We start from the raw sequence: 17,793 nt of genomic DNA on the forward strand, positions 1-17,793 counted from the left end.
CGATTAAAGTAAATATTTTTCTTTAAATAGTATTTTCTCACTCTTCTTAAGGGCTACTTAATATATTTTCTTTTGCTTACTCCAGTTAACAAAAAAAATTTAGCGAAAATTTAAGCTTCCAATTTTCTTTATTTTTTTTCTTCCTCTTGTTAATCTTTTATATTTTCCGTGCAATCAAAACTTCAGTTAAAACTTGCTTCGTCGACCGAAAATGACACTTCAAAATGAGCACGATAAGGAAAAAAAAAAAAAAAAAGGAGCATGATAAGTAACCAACATATACACAAAGGGTAAAATAACAAATTCAAAAATTGGAGCATCAGCAAGTGGAAGATGCCGCTCCTCGATAAGGTTAAAAAAAAAAGGAGCAGGATATTAAATTCAAAAAATCGGAGAATCAGGATAATAGCAAGTGGAAGATGTCCCGCTCCTCGGAACTTTTCGAATCTGCCATACATGAGCTCTATGCATTTATTTTGCAAACTATTAAACTTCTAACTTAGAGAAATATATAAGAAAATCGATTACTTGAAGGCGTCAGTTCTCTCTCTCGACCTTATGTGGTCGCCGTGGATGAGTAGTCGATACCCCGCCACCGCAGGCGCCACCCTCCGCTCTCCCACCACCTCCCACCTCGGGGACCTCCAAGCCATCGTCCATGACGACGCCGACGAACACCCCTCCTCCCACGTCTTCCGCCGCGTCATCCACCGAGCCCGCCCCGCGTCCTCCGCCCTTCGTGCTCTCCGCTCCGCTGCCTCGTATCCCGACCGACGCGGCACCGTCGTCCTCTACTTCACCTCCCTTCACATCGTCCGCCGCACCTTCGAGGATTGCCGCGCCGTCCGCTCCATCCTTCGCGGCCTCCGCGTCGTCATCGACGAACGCGACCTCTCCGTGGATTCGCGCTCCCTCGCCGAGCTCCAGGCCGCCCTTGGCCGCCATCGGCCCACCCTCCCGCAGGTCTTCCTCGCTGGCCGCTGCCTTGGCGGCGCCGACGAGATCTGCCGCCTCCACGAGTCCGGCGAGCTCAAGGCTCTCATCGACGGGACAAACCCCTCCGCCGCATTCCCGTGGTGTCTTTACGATGATTGACGCAATTGAGGAGAAAATATGACATCATGACTTGTATCCCGGCCCCGTGGTATCTTTCTTCTGCATCTGTCATATATATTTTTTAAAGTCATTTTACAAGTGCGATGTGCTTTTCATCCTCGTTTGTTGCGCCATCCTCAACAACTGCCAGCTACTTTATACGAACCTGTTTCTTTCTTTCCCCTGTTTTCACTTTAATTTCTTTGGTGATGATGGTGGATGCCACAATACATCTCCAAGTCCACTGCCTTGTCCCGGAAGAGAGGACAATGTTTAGAGGCGAGATCTGCTTGGTGCTATACACTTATTGTTTCCTAAGTTAATCCCTGATGAACTCTGTTAGAGCGCTGCTTATCTATATGGGTGACCCTCTCTAAACTTTTACCATATTAATGTTAGGGCAACAGCCTATAGATTCATCTATCGAACAAATGATCAAACAATTCTTGGACTTCAAAAAAAAAAAAAAATCAAACTAATGATAGATAGATTATTTGGCCAAATTTATCTTAATTTTGTAAACCAAATTGGTAATAAAATGATGACAAATCATCAGTGTGTTTCTTTTTAATTCATCTCGTTGCATCTTTAAAAGGCTCAGAACAAGTTTATTCTTCTTTCTATTCGGAACATCTTGTGAAGACGGACTATAAATTGCTTTGCAATAATCCACAGTACCGTAACTAATAAAGAATAATGAGGTTTATTACTTCTATGCCCTTACCACTAGATCATGTCTATGAAGCACAATTCCCTCGTATCCTCTCGCCCACTTCTGCCCTGACTCCAAATTGATCCATGTCTTTCTCATGATGCGGACTTACCTAATATTAACTCCTATCCTAATACTCGACCCAACACAAATATCACACTACACATTGTATGATCATGTGGACAATAGATGAAAATAAGGGAATTGCAAAAGTAGCTACTATGTCGGCTACATTCATGAATTTTGTGGCTCTATATTATGTAGCAAGAATTCAAGAATTGCAGATATAATGAGAGAAGCTAAAATTTGACCATTATCTTGAAAGGGCAAAAGGAAGAAAGCATCGGAGATAGATGGTGCAGACGGATCAAGGAAAAGGCACGACGAGATGCATAAAATTGAATTCCTAACTATAGCAAAACACCGATCAGCATCAGGCAGAAGAAAAACTAAGTTATAGAAGAGAATAGACTTACCTGAAATCCCCATCAAGCTTCAGCTGCTGAAATAGAATACGCCAAATGAGACATCGCTCGCCTCAACCCGATCCCGTTCTTCTCCAACTTCCTTGAGATAATCACGGAACTGATTACGCCATAAATCTGAATTCGACCTCAGATTTCATCAGCAATAACTAACCATACGAAGCAACAAGTATAAAGGAAAAGAGAAAGATGGGCACAGAAACCCTAAACAGATAACATCAAAGCTTGGAACTCGCTCGTTTGTCCAAGGATTAACCGGACACGGATGCATCGTGAGACGCTGCAGGGCGCGGAAGCATTACTGAGTAGGGATCATGGGTGCTTCTCTTCCAAGATTCGAGGGGGGAGCCGATTCCCTCATCGGCTGAATGCCACTGCAGCAGCGATCGGACGGGATCAATCAGGAGCAAGGCAGATGGAGCGTAAGATATTGTTTAGGATCTCATCTTTCTTTTCCGTCGGGAAGAGAGGATTTCTTACCGAATCAAATGGCGGAGAGGATTGCCGCCATGGCGGTTCTTGACCGCCTCCTTTTCTTTTAGAGAGAGAGAGCGCGCGCGCGGATCAAATAGCGGAGAGGATCCCCGCCATGGCGCTTCTGGATCGTCTCTTTTTCCAGCAGGAGAGAGAGAGAGAGAGATACCGAATCAAATGGCGGAGAGGATCGTCACCATGACGCTTCTTGATCGCATCTTTTCCGGGCAGGAGAGAGAGAGAGAGAGAGCGAATCAAATGGCGGAGAGGATCGCCGCCATGGCGCTTCTTGATCGCCTCTTTTTGCAGCAGGAGAGAGAGAGAGAGAGAGAGAGATACCGAACCAAATGGCGGAGAGGATCGCCACCATGACGCTTCTTGATCGCATCTTTTCCGGGCAGGAGGGAGAGAGAGAGAGAGAGAGAGAGCGAATCAAATGGCGGAGAGGATCGCCGCCATGGCGCTTCTTGATCGCCTCTTTTTCTTGCAGTAGAGGGTGAGAGGCCTCGCATGTTGAGAGGTCTTTCAGTGTGAGTGTGTGTATATATATATATATATATATATATATATATATATATATATATATATATATATATATATATATATATATATATATATATATATATATATATGGAGCTTTAGTTTGGGTTTGATGTTGGGCTTAGCGTTTTAAAGGGGTATATATATATATATATATATATATATATAGAGAGAGAGAGAGAGAGAGAGAGAGAGAGAGAGAGAGAGAGCTTTAGTTTGGGTTTGATGTTGGGCTTAGCGTTTTAAAGGGGTAGACCCAATCGCACCACTACGCTGGCAAATTGAGGCATACTACCCATACACATTGAGTTGGACGCATAAGACCCATTGATATTGATCTAAGCTCATCATAGAAGGGCAACCTTTCACACGATTCGCTTCTCCTGCCCGCCAAGTGTTAAAGGCTCCTGTGCCCTGCACCGGTGTCCTACAGGACATAAGATGTACGGAGCCGGATTGGCGAGTCGACACGTGCCACCCACACAGTCACCGTACATAGCCCCCGAACTATTTATCTTGGCAATAAATTGTCAAACAAAAGCGAAACATAATCAGGAAAGGACCCCTTCTTTTCCAAATTTCCCAAGCACATGTATTAAAACTTGCTGTGCTTCTTCTTGTGAACCCTTTACACCAGCAAATGCTTAAATCTCCCACACCTACACCCACCATCATTGCAATTGGGCTTGTGGCCCACTGGGCTTCAACTATACAATCACCTGTAGAATACTAAATTTATATGCCATTTCCAAGACATTCATAACTTTACTATGGTCATTCATGTACCATGTAATTTCGCTTTCTATGTGTGTATATTTCAAGAATTTATTTATGCGCGTGATCATCACGTCGCGCAACCCAACACCATTAGCGACATCTTGTCTACTTCTCATTGTGCTGGCAAACAGAGGGGTTAAAGCAAGATAGCGTGCGTGAAGCAAATCGATACACAACAAGCAAGCTTCCAAATCCCTCCTGTCGCACCCTCAGCAATTAGCTGGAAGGACCGAGAAGTATCCTGACTTCTTACCTCTCAATTAATTGCTGACCGCCACAGCCCTTTAATTGGAAGTTTTATTTCGTATCAGCCTATACCAAAACTGGGGATTAGAAACCTTCATGCAGAACGGCTCTGCCATCCCTGGCCAGCTCTTCGTTCTTTGCGTAGAAACACCGCCATCTCCACCAACAACAGTGAATGAGATGAGCCAAAACTACCCTTTTCTTTAATGTGAGACGAAGGGCAAGCTGGAAAGCGAGGTGAATGGGATGGCATGGCATGGGCCGAAACCCTCTTGCACCACTCGACGCTTTCATCCTTTGGAAGCCACTCGCCGAGCCATCCCCACCCTCATAAAAGCCCAAACTCGAATCCATATCCACCACCACCACCAACACCGGTGAGGATGGCAGCACAGGACGCTCAGCCCTTCCGTTGGCACTACGACGCGCTCGACGACAAGAACTTCCACGTCCGTGGCCGGGGTCTCCTCTTCCTTCTCATCTCCTTTACCATTCTCCTCTTCTTCACCCTCATCTGCCTCTACGTGAGGTGGGCGTGCCGCCACCGTCCGCAATGGGGGGCCGAAACCGCCCCGGTGAGCATGTCGTCGGCCGCGACATCGCATCGCACAGCAGGCCTCGATCCGCGGATCATCGACAGCTTCCCGGTGCACCTGCACCGGGACTTGGAGGCCGGCGAGGAGGCGCAGTGCTCGATATGCCTGAGTAGCCTGACGGAGGGGGATAAGGTCAAAGTGCTGCCCAGCTGCGGCCACACGTTCCATGTGGAGTGCGTGGACGAGTGGTTAAAGGCTCACACGAGCTGCCCGCTGTGCCGGGCTTCGCTCGCCGACTCGTCCGTGGCCGCGGAGCCGGCGGGGGCTGCGGTTTGAGGGTGAGAGAAGATGGAGCAGGATGCATGAAGGACAGAAGCTGCAGAGAGATGGCGAAGTGAAGAGACATGGCCTTGTTCTGGAACGCGGAAGATGGTGGGCATGCAAGAGAGAGCCGTGGGGGAGGGTGGGGAGGGGGAAGCTTGCTGTTCGCTAGCTGCCGTCGAGGGTAGCTCTTTCTGTGGGTCCAGAACACTCTGGTGTTGTACGCATTCACATGAGATGGATACTTTTTATCTTTTCATGTCTCCTTACGTAAATAGAACTGAAATGATGTGGGTTTTGTTGTCAGTGTGGGTTGTAGCCGAAAGGAATTTATGAGTTGCGTGTGGTGAGATCGATGCAATGCACAGATATTTGGGACGAATATTCTTCACTGGATGCCTGATGCGCGGCCATGCTTTGGTTCATAGATATGGTTGTGTGACATCCTTTATTCCTACGATTCACAGGTTTATGCTGTATCAGCATATCTGACAGTGAGAAGGTTGAGGTGACAACAACGTCAAAAATTAAGTTATTCCTATAGTTCTCACCCTTGTAAGCTATAAAGCAGATCAAAACGCTAATTGAAGCAAAAAAAAATCACGAATTAAGTTAGAAATCGTATCAAAAAGCATAATTGAAAGAAAACGACAAGCAAATGTGGCTGCTGGGATGCTAATTGAAGCAAAACAAGTTGACGATTTAATCTATAAAGCATATCAAAAATCATAATTAAAAGAAAACGATAAATATTTGTGGCTGCTGGGATTCGAGCCCAGGTCTCCACGGCCACAACGTGGAATTCTAACCACTAAACTACAGCCACATGTCATTGCTAATCTACGCATAAGATTTTAATTATATTATAAATGTAGGTTACTCCCAGAGAACAACAATAGTCATCCACAGCAATAGTGCTACAATAGACAAGTATTTTACCTTACTTGGCAACCTTCATGATATGCAATTCCCTCAGGAATTGCATGGGAATTTTTACATTAAAAATATTGTTATTTAGGGTAATAGTTTTCCAAACAGAAGTAAGCAAGAACCAAAGAGAAGGCTTCTCCTTGTTCAAAATGTTGATAAATAGTTAAGAATCAGATTCCACTTCCAGCCTTGATGGCTCAAAGTGCTAACTTTCAATTCATTTTTAACCATATAAATTATGTTTATTTTTTCTAGCTAACCAATATGTGACTTATCCCCCACCAGCCTTCAGACCGATTAAACACTTCATAGCAAGAGACAATAGGCAATTGCTCTATATATGATGGAGGAAGAAGAGACCTTCACCCCCCTTGAAAACTGTCTCGTTCAGGCCCTTCCAGATCAACTACATGCAGTAGACAGTAAGGACTTTTAAGGATCAAGGAACAACTCTTAGATAAATCCTCCACTTGCCTAATCCAAGCTCCAATTTTCCAATCATGAAAGAAATATAATTTGAGATCCAACTTGGAAAGCTCTCCCTAAAAGTTCACATGAACTCTGCAAACTCGATTGAGGTTCAGTTTATATGACTGCTTACATATTTTATGGTAGTAGTATTTTCACAATTATGATCTGCAACAGCAACGAAGTTGGTAGAAGATTTTGGTAGTTTGAACACCAAGTTAGGGATTTTCCTACGGCTGAAGAACTTCGGCAACCACAGATATAAGCAAGAAAAGAAAACTTCCCAATGAAAACCAAAACCATAAACCAAATATTAACCTACGGCCAATAGATGAAAATTCGTAACGAAATGCTTACTTTCCACACGGCCGAAGCGGATGCAGATCATCTCCTACTTCGCGATCAGCAAAATGTAACAGGCATGACTTATCGTCTCCCGCATCCTCCTGGATCAAAATCGTCGGTACAACTGCACGCCGAACGAAGAAAAATTAGAAGCGGGAAGAACAACCGATTTCGTCCTGGAAAGAACGTAGCCTGAATCAAGAAAGGAAAAAGGACCAACCAAGATGGTTAGCGCCGATCTTGAGGGTCTTGGATTGCCGCATCACGAACCCGACTTTGCCACAAATCGTGATCGATCGGGGTTTGAGAGGGGCACGTCCTCATCCTCGTCGCCGGCGGTGACTGCGACTTCCAAAAGGGGGTGACGATGGGGGCGATCTGAGTTCGACCAGACGGACGGTTGGCAACTGGGGTGGAGTGAGAGGTCGTTGGGGTCGGAAGAAGAACGCCACCTTCTCTATACGTACGAATGGAATTCTGTGACCACCGGATTATATCGTCCCGAGGTCCGGTCTGTCAACCCAATCCTCGATCGCATCAATATATATATATACATATATATGTATATGTATATACATATATATATATATATGTATATGTATATACATATAGATATGTATATGTATATACATATATATATGTATATGTATATGTATATACATATATATATGTATATGTATATGTATATACATATATATATGTATATACATATACATATATATATGTATATACATATACATATATATATGTATATACATATACATATATATATATACATATATATATATATATATATATATACATATATATATATATATATATATATATATATATAGAGAGAGAGAGAGAGAGATGTGAGGAAAATATACGTACCCTTTTACTAAAACATGACATAATAATATTCTTAATAATTGAAATACCTTCTTATCTTGAGAAGCCCCGCTGAAGCAACTGCAACAGAGCCCCAGCCACATATACAACTCGTCTTCACAAGGTAATATGCTTGTGCATAAATGAGTCCACGACTGAAGCAACACAATTTATTTGTTTTGACATCCTCCTCACTGAAGCTTTGCGAAATTTTAGTACAAAAATCCTTTACCTCTCCTCGAATTAGAATAATGTGCATTTCCATTTCCCAAACACACAATTCATGCAAAGGTTGGAAGGCTTGGGGAAGCACTAACAAATTCAATAGGAGTACACCAAAACTCAAGACACTGGTCAGACTAAGCAGCTGCGGTATTCGATGCAGTGTCGATTGGTTCGGCGTCAGCGGAGTCATCACGGCCATCTCCTTTCTTGCCTACAAGCAGCAAAAAAAAATGGCATAGATACAAGACTATCAAAGTAAATAGTAAATTTGCTGGCATAAAAAATCATCAGCGAAGGAATTAAAACCACAGATACCTATGTTCTGTAAATAAGCACGAGACACTTGACAACTAATACACTTTCAAACTAACACCTAGCAGGGTGAACTAGGACAACGGATGCTCACCCTTTTTCTTCTTTCCTCCACCTTTCTTCTTCGTCTTTGTTCCCAACGCCAACCATGCTTTTATTTCAGGATTGTCATCGATAGTCTTGGTAGGCTGCAACTGTTGAAGTGGGTGAGAAGTAACCCTGTCTGACCCATTGGGCATCAACAGTAACGTAAACTTAATGTGCGCAACAAGATCTCCTGTAAACATAAGCCAATAGGTTAACTCACTAGTGAACAATCTACATAACCGATGACATGTATTTGAAGACCATTAGCATTCGGCCATTCTAAACGACTTCAATGTTTAGTTTCACAGCAGAATTCAACCAAAAAAAAAGAAATTGAAAGAAGTTAGCCAGCAATTTGACATACAACTGCCAGAGCTAATAAATCATACCAGGCTTCTCATGCAACACAGGGTATGGCTGTAAAAGATCATGGTTCACACATTCAACAAGTCCAAGTCGAGCTCGCTTCTCTTCTAAAGCCCTGTGAAAAATAATAAAAGGCACATGGTTCCAAAATAAAAAGCCCAAAAAGAAACAGAGTACTTGAGTTCTAGAAAAGAACACATGAAGGCAAACCTTGCAGAAAATGGCATAATTGGGAATTTTTGGCTTATTTCACTGAAAATAAACCTCGATGACTTCATTTTTAAGTGATAGCTTTTGTCGACAGCTCTTTTGTATATGGTAGTTTGCTTCTCATCCAACAGTTTCGGCTGCAAGTTAATTTGTCATGAATCAGTAGAGAAGACTGAGGATGAATTACAAGAGCAAATGAAGTAAAAACATATCAAGAGGCATGAATTTCAGTGATGATAATCACACAATAAGTCTTAAGAACACCATTCTCACCTTTCCTTCACCTGTACTAGTCACGATATCAATTGCGTACACTTCATTTTCTTCGAATTCCACTTCATCAACACGAGTTTCAGGGTTCGTTACACTTATTATGACTTTGTTCCCATCAATTACAAACTGTTTTAACTGATGACTAAGCACTCCCTCAACAATTTTGCAATCATAGGCAGCAGCTACCTTCTGAATAGCTTCTGTGACGTCCTTATTCTGCCAAAACAAAGCATGATACAAGAACTAAAACTCACAAGGAATTCACAACTAGACACATAAGAACACCTGATTGTACTGCTTGTGCTACATTAACATAAAATATAACTGACAATTAGATATCTAGAACCCATTCCTCAACTAGCTGATAGACATACGAGGTTAAGAAGCTAAGCAGTCCAAAGATGGAGTGAGTGAATGAGAAACTGCATAATTACAAAATCCAAATGAAAATATGAGTCGATGAATTCTGGAAAGCATTATTGACTATATGACTAAGAACAAACCACTGAAGCTCCTATAAGTACTTCACAACTAAGAAAGACACCAAAAAAAAAGCTTGTGTGGTGAAACTCATAAACCTACTTATGAAGATCAACAAAGAATGATATTTAATAAACTGGAAATAACTTGCTCGATTGTAAGCAAGTTCTTAAAATCCAACATGTTGATTTGAACATTAATTAAAAATTTTCCAAGCATCTCAACGCTAACTGCACAATACCAGCATAATATTCATCTCAAACTCACACCAACTAACTCGGGTTAATAGGTGCAGACCCATAGCATAACTTACTGTTGGTAGGCAGATTTCTAATCAATATAAGAGACTGCAAATTAATTGTAAAGGCATCACAATCATGATTTTTTTTTAAAAATTAATCTTTCTATTAATCTGCACCTATCTGAAGTATTGTAGTGGAACCTTATTCCCAGAAACAAATAAGGGCTTCCACAATTGGGTAACCGACTTTCTAAACAGCCTTTGCAGTTGTAGGTCTTCTAATTTGTCAGAATCTTCCAGTGATCCAGATTAGGACAATAGAATAATTAAACAGTTGATTAAAATGTCAGCAAACATCCAACACCATCAAAAATCAGACTGACCAACAATTAATTTATCATAGTGGAAAACATTTGCACAATTTATTTATAAAAGTGAACTGAAAGTAGATCCTTTTTCAAACACAAAGGTAGACAATGACAATCTTGTTAACCATGTAAGAAAAAACCAGTCAAAGAACCGTCCACCTCATCATAATAAGTTTGGTGAAGCCAATGACAAAGTAGATTCTTCTTGGTGAAGCAGTTGGTTAAACGGTACAAGCATCAATATCCAGTATGTTCACAGCAAACTAAAATTCAAACACGATGGCCCCACATAGTGAATTCACACAACCATTTAAGAAAAGACCTAGATGGAAAATGAAGAACAGTATAATGAGTTCAGTAAGATAGGAATTTTATTGAAAATATTCCAAACAGGAAAAACTTGAATCGCCATTTACACAGCAAAAAGAATCTGGGAGAACAACTAGTCACATTCTAAAAATCACATGCGCAAAACACCAAATCCTCATAAACTTAAGAAACCAATATATAAGTTTGTTTGTTAGAATTAGTTCCCTTTGAAGATAAATGATGCTGAGGCTCAAAAAGTTATTATTTTGATGACAAAAGTTGCGTTGACAACGAAAAAGACAAATAATTGCATGCACAAAAGTATCTTTGAGTAGAAACCATGAAAGAGAAGGGAAAAGGGAAAATATGCTGAAAAACTTAGCTGTGTAACTATCTGGATAATGATACACGCATGAGAACGACATAGGGTTAGTTGGTTTGCCTTTTTTGGGTTAAGCACAAATAGAAATACTGGTCATTTACAACATCATGTATGGTATTACAATCTTGCTAGTCGCCAATCTCATGATCGATTTGGTCAAAAAAACAATTACACCTGAAAGCTTAAAACTCAATGAACCATAAAATTCTGAACATCCCACAGAAGCAACCGGCATCCAAACACCAACTCAATTTCCAAAACAACCATATTAACAGATATAAATTGTGCATCTAATTATTAATTAGACAGTCCACACAACTGACGATAATTGATCTTTTGGGAATTTATTGTTCATGCATCTGACAGATCTGAGCACTTCAAAGCATTCAAATAAATCTAAAACAAAAATATTGGTCCAATGCCTCTCGAACTCATGACTTGCATTTGTTCTTGATATGCCCATATGATGCTCTTTGCTCTATTGCTATCGGTGAATCGAATGATATGTTAAATATGACCCTATTCTTGAGCTCATGTCTTACATTATGATCATGATTTGCTCCTATGTTCTCATATATTCCTTTGATATCAATGAATCGAATGACAAGTCAAATATGACTCCATTCTTGAACTCATGCCTTACATTATGATCTTGATTCACTCTTATGTTGCTATATGTTCATTTGATATCAATGAATCAAATGAAATGACATATATGCCTCTTGAGCTCTACCTTTTGATCATGATTTGCTTATACATTGCTCTTTTCTCCCGGTTAAGTATGAATCATAAGAAATGCTAAGTATGACTCTTGAATCCATGTTTTGCATCTTGATGCTTATGCCACATGATTAACTTCCTCTATGTCATGGATATGATAGTCACTTGCTGAACTTTGTAACTCACATTGTTGCTATATAAAATTTTCAGGCTAGCTTGCCACTCACACATGTTAGTTTTAGACTGGGCAGTGGAATGCTAGAATATTGTGACATTTTTGGTGGTCTAACAAGATGTTATTGTAAAGAACATTTTGCTTGTAATGTAATCTAAAACTATAAGTTGGTGTGTGTTGTTGTAAAGGTTAAAAGATCTCCCATGTTTTGAAAGTTTATAATGTTAAATGTGAAGGCTTTATATTGGTCTGAACTTCTGGTAAATGATTGATTTTTATGATTACGGTATTTGCATTGGATCTTGTGAGTCTATAAGTGGTTATTAATGATTTTGATTTGACATTGGGTTTTATAGAGTTATCAAGTGATGTGTTATATGTTTATAGACCGCATAGGTTTTATAGTATGTGTGTGAATGAGAATTGAATGCATTTGATGTCCTCAAATTCCATGTTATGGATTTGGGTTTGGATACGCGGGCAATTGAAAATTATTATTGATTTAAGATAGGTTCATGCCTCTAGGATGTCATCTTAGAGGTGTGACAGGGGTGGTATCAACATTTAACCATTTTATTATTATCCACTAAACACCAAAAAGAAAGCACCAATCCATTGGCACATGTGGGCACGAAATTAAAATTAACATAACTATGATACAACCGAGTGATAAGATGAACATTTCAGAAGCAAGTAATCAGGAAAAACAATTTTGGTTTTATTATGCTTATAGAATAATACAAATTCCATATTCGAAAAATGGTTAACTTAATACTAATCTCATGCTTAAAAATAGTTACCTTCTTTCCAGGCCTCACGAGCCGCAAGGCAACTTCTGCTGCGGTATTGGCAGCAGCGATCACATCTGCAGCCCTGCCGGTCACAGGTCCTTCCTGGATAACATGAGTGTGTGCGACCACCGCAATAAACCCATCGATATGGCATCCCATGTCACTGCAAAACAGAGAACCATCGGAAGAGACATTACACATCACCGGTCCCTCAGAACGGATATCACCTAACAATTGATATTCGTCAATACGTACATTTTCACAATGTCATTCGCTTCCAGAACTGCCTCGTCGCTCCCTAGCGGTGAGAAATGGCACACTGTATTATTGACAGAAACGCATGTTGGGAAGCCTACACCCCTTTCAATCTTTCTCTTTACATTTTTGTACATGTTCCTCGTTTGCCTAATTGCACCCATGACAAGCTTCCACTTCCTCAATATTCAATATACCGAAGTAGAAAAGACGATGAGTAACAAGAAATACATACTCTCTGATAAAAGCGTCGCCTTTCTCGCAGAGATCAACGATCTTGGCTTTGGGTTTGCACTCCGATACCACCAGCTGAAGGGCCTCTGCACGGGGCAAACAATTAGCTCTTAGAATCAACATTTTCCAGCATCATAGACACCGAAAGAAAGAATCTAAAGAATGGGTCGGGAACACTACTATTGACGATCTCAGCGGCGCTCTTGTACTTGGTGACGACATCGGGGGAGGTGAGATCCAACTCCTTCTCCTCCCTTGCTTCGTCGTCCGACATCCCTCGAAACCCTAGACCTTATACTCCAAAGAGGAAGATAAAGAAATTATAGAAACAGACGATCGCTATAAAACAGAAGAACCATTTGAGCGCTCGAAATAGATGTCTACCTGAGGAAAACAGATGGAAAGCACAACGATGCGTGCGCGGGTACAGGGGCTCTTCGAGGGTCACGTCAAATCAACGAGAAGAAGAAAAGATTTAGGGTTTCGGGCGGCCGGCACAAACAGTCGGTGGCGGCTTAGGGCATTAGTTGTAGTCGATCACGAGAATTGCACGTGCTGCGGTGATTCCGTCCGATGATATTGCCAATGTTGGTCCTTTTGCATGCAAGTCCTCTTGCAATTAAATTTTCACATGGGGGTTCCTATAATAATTAAATATGGATAACAAAACAATAAATTGACTTAAATTGGTTTTTTTTTTTGTGATTTATCTTTTTTTTTATTTCATGGAGAACAATATGTGATTTATCTATAAGAGAATTTTTTTGGGCTAGAAAATATCCATGTTTTAGGTATTTTCTAAAGGGTATCCCTCTTTTATTTTTATAAATAATATCTCTGATTTAAAACTATCTTTTTGTCAAAATTTTCACTGATTTTATTATTTTTAACTGTTACGATATTTTTATATAACTCATTTATGGTGTTTTTTTATGCATCAAAAACACTATAATATTGTTTTTTAATTATAATATTTTTTAATTTACAGAATTTTATTTTTTAAAAAAAATCATCACGTTAAATGGCATCAATTTAAACAACAGTGATGAGTATTTAGTATCAACATTAATTGGCCATTCATACTCTTGTCGACATGGCCAAGAGTACGATCACACTGTTATGGTTTCTATTTATTGGGACCCAACAACTTATGAAAGGTTATGTTTGTAAATCCAAATGCAATGCTGAGTAATCCCATCACAACATCTCTTGTCAAGTTTAAGGGAATTCTTCTTTTCGCGATTCGGATGATTAAGACTTAATAATGAAAATAATAATTTTTATTATTATTATAAATTAAATAATAATAATTTTAATGGAGTTCTGTTATATATATATATATATATATATATATATATATACTAAAGGTATTGCACTACCCCCTCAAACCTCTTAATGCAGTCAACAGTTGTACTGCGTTATGGTAATGCTCGGTCACTTTGACAAACTCGAGTGTAAATAATCAATTTCATTGACCTCTACTTAGGTTTCGTTTGAGCTTCACATCGCAATGTCAAACACAAGTATGGCTTTTGTCATATATTATATTCTCATTTTATATATTTAATAATAATATTTATTTGTTTGATTTTGTCCTTTACTTTACGAGGTTTTCTCGAGTGGATATGAATTTTGGAACAATCCATCTCCTAATAAATCTAGTCATATATTTGTATGATCAAGTTCCTCCCGAGACTCATTGTTACTTGCACTCGAAAGTTTCACCTTTGTAATATCGTGATACTTCCTTATGTTTATAACTTTTTTTCTAATATAAAATTTGATGCATATGCATGAAAGATCCATCACTACAATATCATGTATCATCCTTTAATGTTCATAGTCTTCGATCTAACATGTTTACGATCAAGTTGTTCTCGAGTATTCCATCTTGGACCCGAGATCACCATAATATCTTATTTCTATTTATCAACTACTTTTATAAAAGGTGTTCAAACCATTAATCGATTTAATTAGTTTATAATATTAAATATTTTAAAAAATTTATTAAAAAAATTAAATTAAATTGAATCTTAATCCAATCAGATGATACGATAATATTTATGAAATTAAGCCCACGTTATTTATAAAATTAAATATTTTGATCGATTTAATTAATACATTTAAATCGATTAAAGCTTAGGGTATTGTACTCAATCAAATTGATATCTTTTAAATTAAAATCGATTTGATTTTATTCAAACCGATTAGTAAAACGAAAGAAAAGTACTTTTGAATCAAAACCACTTGTAGCCATCGAGGTTGAACCATTAATGAACCGATTTGATTCTAGTTCGTTTCGATTCGATTTTTTTATTCAATTTAAACTGATTTTTCGATTCAATTTGAACACTCTTAACTTCCGTAAATCCTATGACTCAAAGAAGTATTTTATTTTTTTATCTTTCGCTAATTAAAATTTAATAAAAATTAAATTAGGAAAATATGAAAAAAAGTAAATGTAAAAATATTTTTTAAATAAATAATAAATCAATAAATTTATATTAAGTGACGTATATAACCAATCGGACTCTTAACGGAAACACGGAATTAAATTTACAGTTTCTTTTCTTTATCTTTTCCTTTCTCAAATCCTAACACAGTAAATTTCGAATTTTCCTTTCCCAAATCGTAACACAAGTTCTTGCTCAGGTTCAAAGATCATGGCCTCAGCGAACCACAACTCCATTTGACTGGCTAATGAACTCGGTTTGACTGCGTCGCTGTAGACAGCCGACATGGACAGCATCCACGTCGGCCGTCCTTTGCACCCGCAGGTATATCCTGATGAGACGACGCGGTGATCTCAGCGGTGGTCCGTGGGTTTCGCCCGAGAGAGAAATCACCTGGAAAGAGAAGGCTGGCAGAGAGCACAGGCCGAGGATACGGCTCCGGCGATCACTTCGCCGCAAATGAGCGACGAATCAAAGCAACGTGGAAAGCATGCTGATGCTGGTACGCTCGAGAATCGAAGTGGCTCTCGTCGTATCAGTCAAACAGCGGAAAAAAACTGGTCTTCGCTGTTGAATGATCCGCTGGAGGATGTCATCTACCACAACCCCAGAGAGACGCAAGCAACACAGCGCGAATGTGACAACACGACGCACGTCCACATGCAGCTGATGTCATATTTGCGCCGCAGCTGTTTGAGGAAACGACCGAAAGAGCTCTCGCGCCAAAAGCTTTTGCGGTGCACGTCTGTCGGCCACTGCTGCCGGTGTCGCTGCATGCGGCCGCAATGGCACGCATCAAGAACACGTTGCGGTGCAGAAAGATGCAACCATGGAACGGCAAGTCGATGCTTGCTGCAGATTAAAATGAATATAAAGGAGCGAAGCTTTGACCGTACTCTCTTCGGGTGTTCCAAATGCAGTGAATCTGCCATGGAAGAGCCAATCCCATCCACAAGGTTGGTCTTTCAACGTCACTACCATGGAGCGGCGGTGCTTGTGGCCCGTACTCCACGTAGAGAAGCAGAAGTAGAGGCTAAGAAAATGCAAATTGCCATCGAATGATGTTACTTTTCGATAAAGAACAATAATTTTTGTTGATCCGTCTTCAACCTCTGCTTCTTTTACGGTGAGAAATGCATCGTATGGACGACCGTATCTAAATGAAACACTATAATTCGACCAAGTAGGAAAATAAGAGACATGAGCAATGGAATCGGACCTATGAATGTTGCACGTCCAAATGAACTCCTGATAAATATGACGAGCCATCGTCGTCTACCTGAAAAATGGATTTAAAGTCAAAGCAAAGATGTACTGACCATAATTGATTTGACATGGAGAAGATAACTAGAACGTGCAAATGCTTTCGTTCAACTTTAGAGGCTACGAGATCACTGTTCTTTGTTTTGTGTTGATGCGTGTGTGAAAACTTGAACGAGAAATAAAGGAATAATCTCACATAGCCATCCGATGATTGATTAAGTTTGATCAATAATTTAACACGATTAAATTTCTGTGTCGAATTGATAACTAATCTCATAATTGATTGATTTCGGCTCAAAACTTATCATATGATTTAAAATATCTCAAATTATGTTAACCCAAGTAAATAAAAAATATTTAAAAAAAATCAAACGATAAGTAAGATTCAAGTTTGGGTCCTTCGAAATAAATATATATTAAATATGATTTTATGAAAAATTACTATGATTTCAAACCCTTGATCTCTGATAAGTCAGACTAATGTTATCATTCTAACTTTTATAATACCGACTCGGTATGTGTATATTAATCTCATAAGCTAAAGCAACCCTAGTTTTGAAACTAAGCTACTTATAATTTTCTCGTTTTGAAACTAATGTTTTTATTTTAACTACACCACTTATAATTTTTAAAAAAAATATAATTATGATCGACTTATGATGGGAAGATTGTCAATGATGTCTCTATCAACCTGATTTGATCCTAAGCTACATGTGCATAAATTCAAAGATAACTAAGAAGATGACTCGAATGCTCCCTTACCTACCTTATGATCGACACGTAAAAAGATTAGAATAAAATGGGATACTTGACGTAATATATTTGATGTTTAAACGTTAGGATCGAAATG

At 39.4% G+C, this 17,793-nt stretch overlaps 2 protein-coding genes, 1 long non-coding RNA gene and 1 other non-coding gene across 5 annotated transcripts; 1 reads left to right on the top strand and 3 right to left on the bottom strand.

Moving 5' to 3' along the window:
• The first annotated feature begins 311 nt into the window (after positions 1 to 311).
• LOC135627604 (uncharacterized protein At3g28850-like) lies at positions 312 to 1,095 on the top strand. Its single transcript, XM_065133730.1, has one exon. The coding sequence runs from the start codon at positions 559 to 561 to the stop codon at positions 1,093 to 1,095; it is 537 nt and encodes a 178-aa protein (XP_064989802.1). The 5' UTR covers positions 312 to 558.
• Positions 1,096 to 4,113: 3,018 nt separating this feature from the next.
• LOC135627456 (uncharacterized) lies at positions 4,114 to 7,476 on the bottom strand. Its single transcript, XR_010492616.1, has 2 exons — positions 7,150 to 7,476; positions 4,114 to 7,053 (listed from the first exon to the last, which is right to left on the bottom strand). It is a non-coding gene; the product is annotated as an uncharacterized LOC135627456 (long non-coding RNA).
• Positions 5,941 to 6,012, bottom strand: TRNAH-GUG (transfer RNA histidin (anticodon GUG)). Its single transcript has one exon. It is a non-coding gene; the product is annotated as a tRNA-His (tRNA).
• A 479-nt stretch (positions 7,477 to 7,955) lies between the features above and the next one.
• LOC135626855 (ERBB-3 BINDING PROTEIN 1-like) lies at positions 7,956 to 13,768 on the bottom strand. Of its 2 annotated transcripts, none has more exons than XM_065132601.1 (10): positions 13,612 to 13,768; positions 13,408 to 13,518; positions 13,229 to 13,313; positions 12,994 to 13,143; positions 12,748 to 12,901; positions 9,273 to 9,488; positions 9,000 to 9,136; positions 8,813 to 8,904; positions 8,431 to 8,613; positions 7,956 to 8,235 (listed from the first exon to the last, which is right to left on the bottom strand). In XM_065132601.1, exons 2-10 carry the CDS (start codon positions 13,499 to 13,501, stop codon positions 8,159 to 8,161), a joined length of 1,188 nt encoding a protein of 395 aa, XP_064988673.1. In that variant the 5' UTR covers positions 13,502 to 13,518; positions 13,612 to 13,768; the 3' UTR covers positions 7,956 to 8,158. The 2 variants fall into 2 exon arrangements, with proteins under 2 accessions (XP_064988673.1, XP_064988674.1); XM_065132602.1 differs by having other exon boundaries at positions 13,408 to 13,524.
• Between the last annotated feature and the right edge of the window lie 4,025 nt (positions 13,769 to 17,793).

This window comes from Musa acuminata, chromosome BXJ2-11, assembly GCF_036884655.1.
Source record: "Musa acuminata AAA Group cultivar baxijiao chromosome BXJ2-11, Cavendish_Baxijiao_AAA, whole genome shotgun sequence".
Lineage (NCBI taxonomy): Eukaryota > Viridiplantae > Streptophyta > Magnoliopsida > Zingiberales > Musaceae > Musa > Musa acuminata.

What these genes read in the sequence shown, in the direction of transcription:
- LOC135627604 (XM_065133730.1), top strand. Translation starts at nt 559, where the DNA reads ATGTGGTCGCCGTGGATGAGTAGTCGATACCCCGCCACCGCAGGCGCC.
- LOC135626855 (XM_065132601.1), bottom strand. Translation starts at nt 13,501, where the DNA reads ATGTCGGACGACGAAGCAAGGGAGGAGAAGGAGTTGGATCTCACCTCC. An exon ending in GGCGACGCTTTTATCAGAGA is followed by an intron (nt 13,144 to 13,228) that starts GTATGTATTTCT and finishes GGGTGCAATTAG; the next exon opens with GCAAACGAGGAACATGTACA. An exon ending in TCGTGAGGCCTGGAAAGAAG is followed by an intron (nt 9,489 to 12,747) that starts GTAACTATTTTT and finishes TTGTTTTGGCAG; the next exon opens with AATAAGGACGTCACAGAAGC.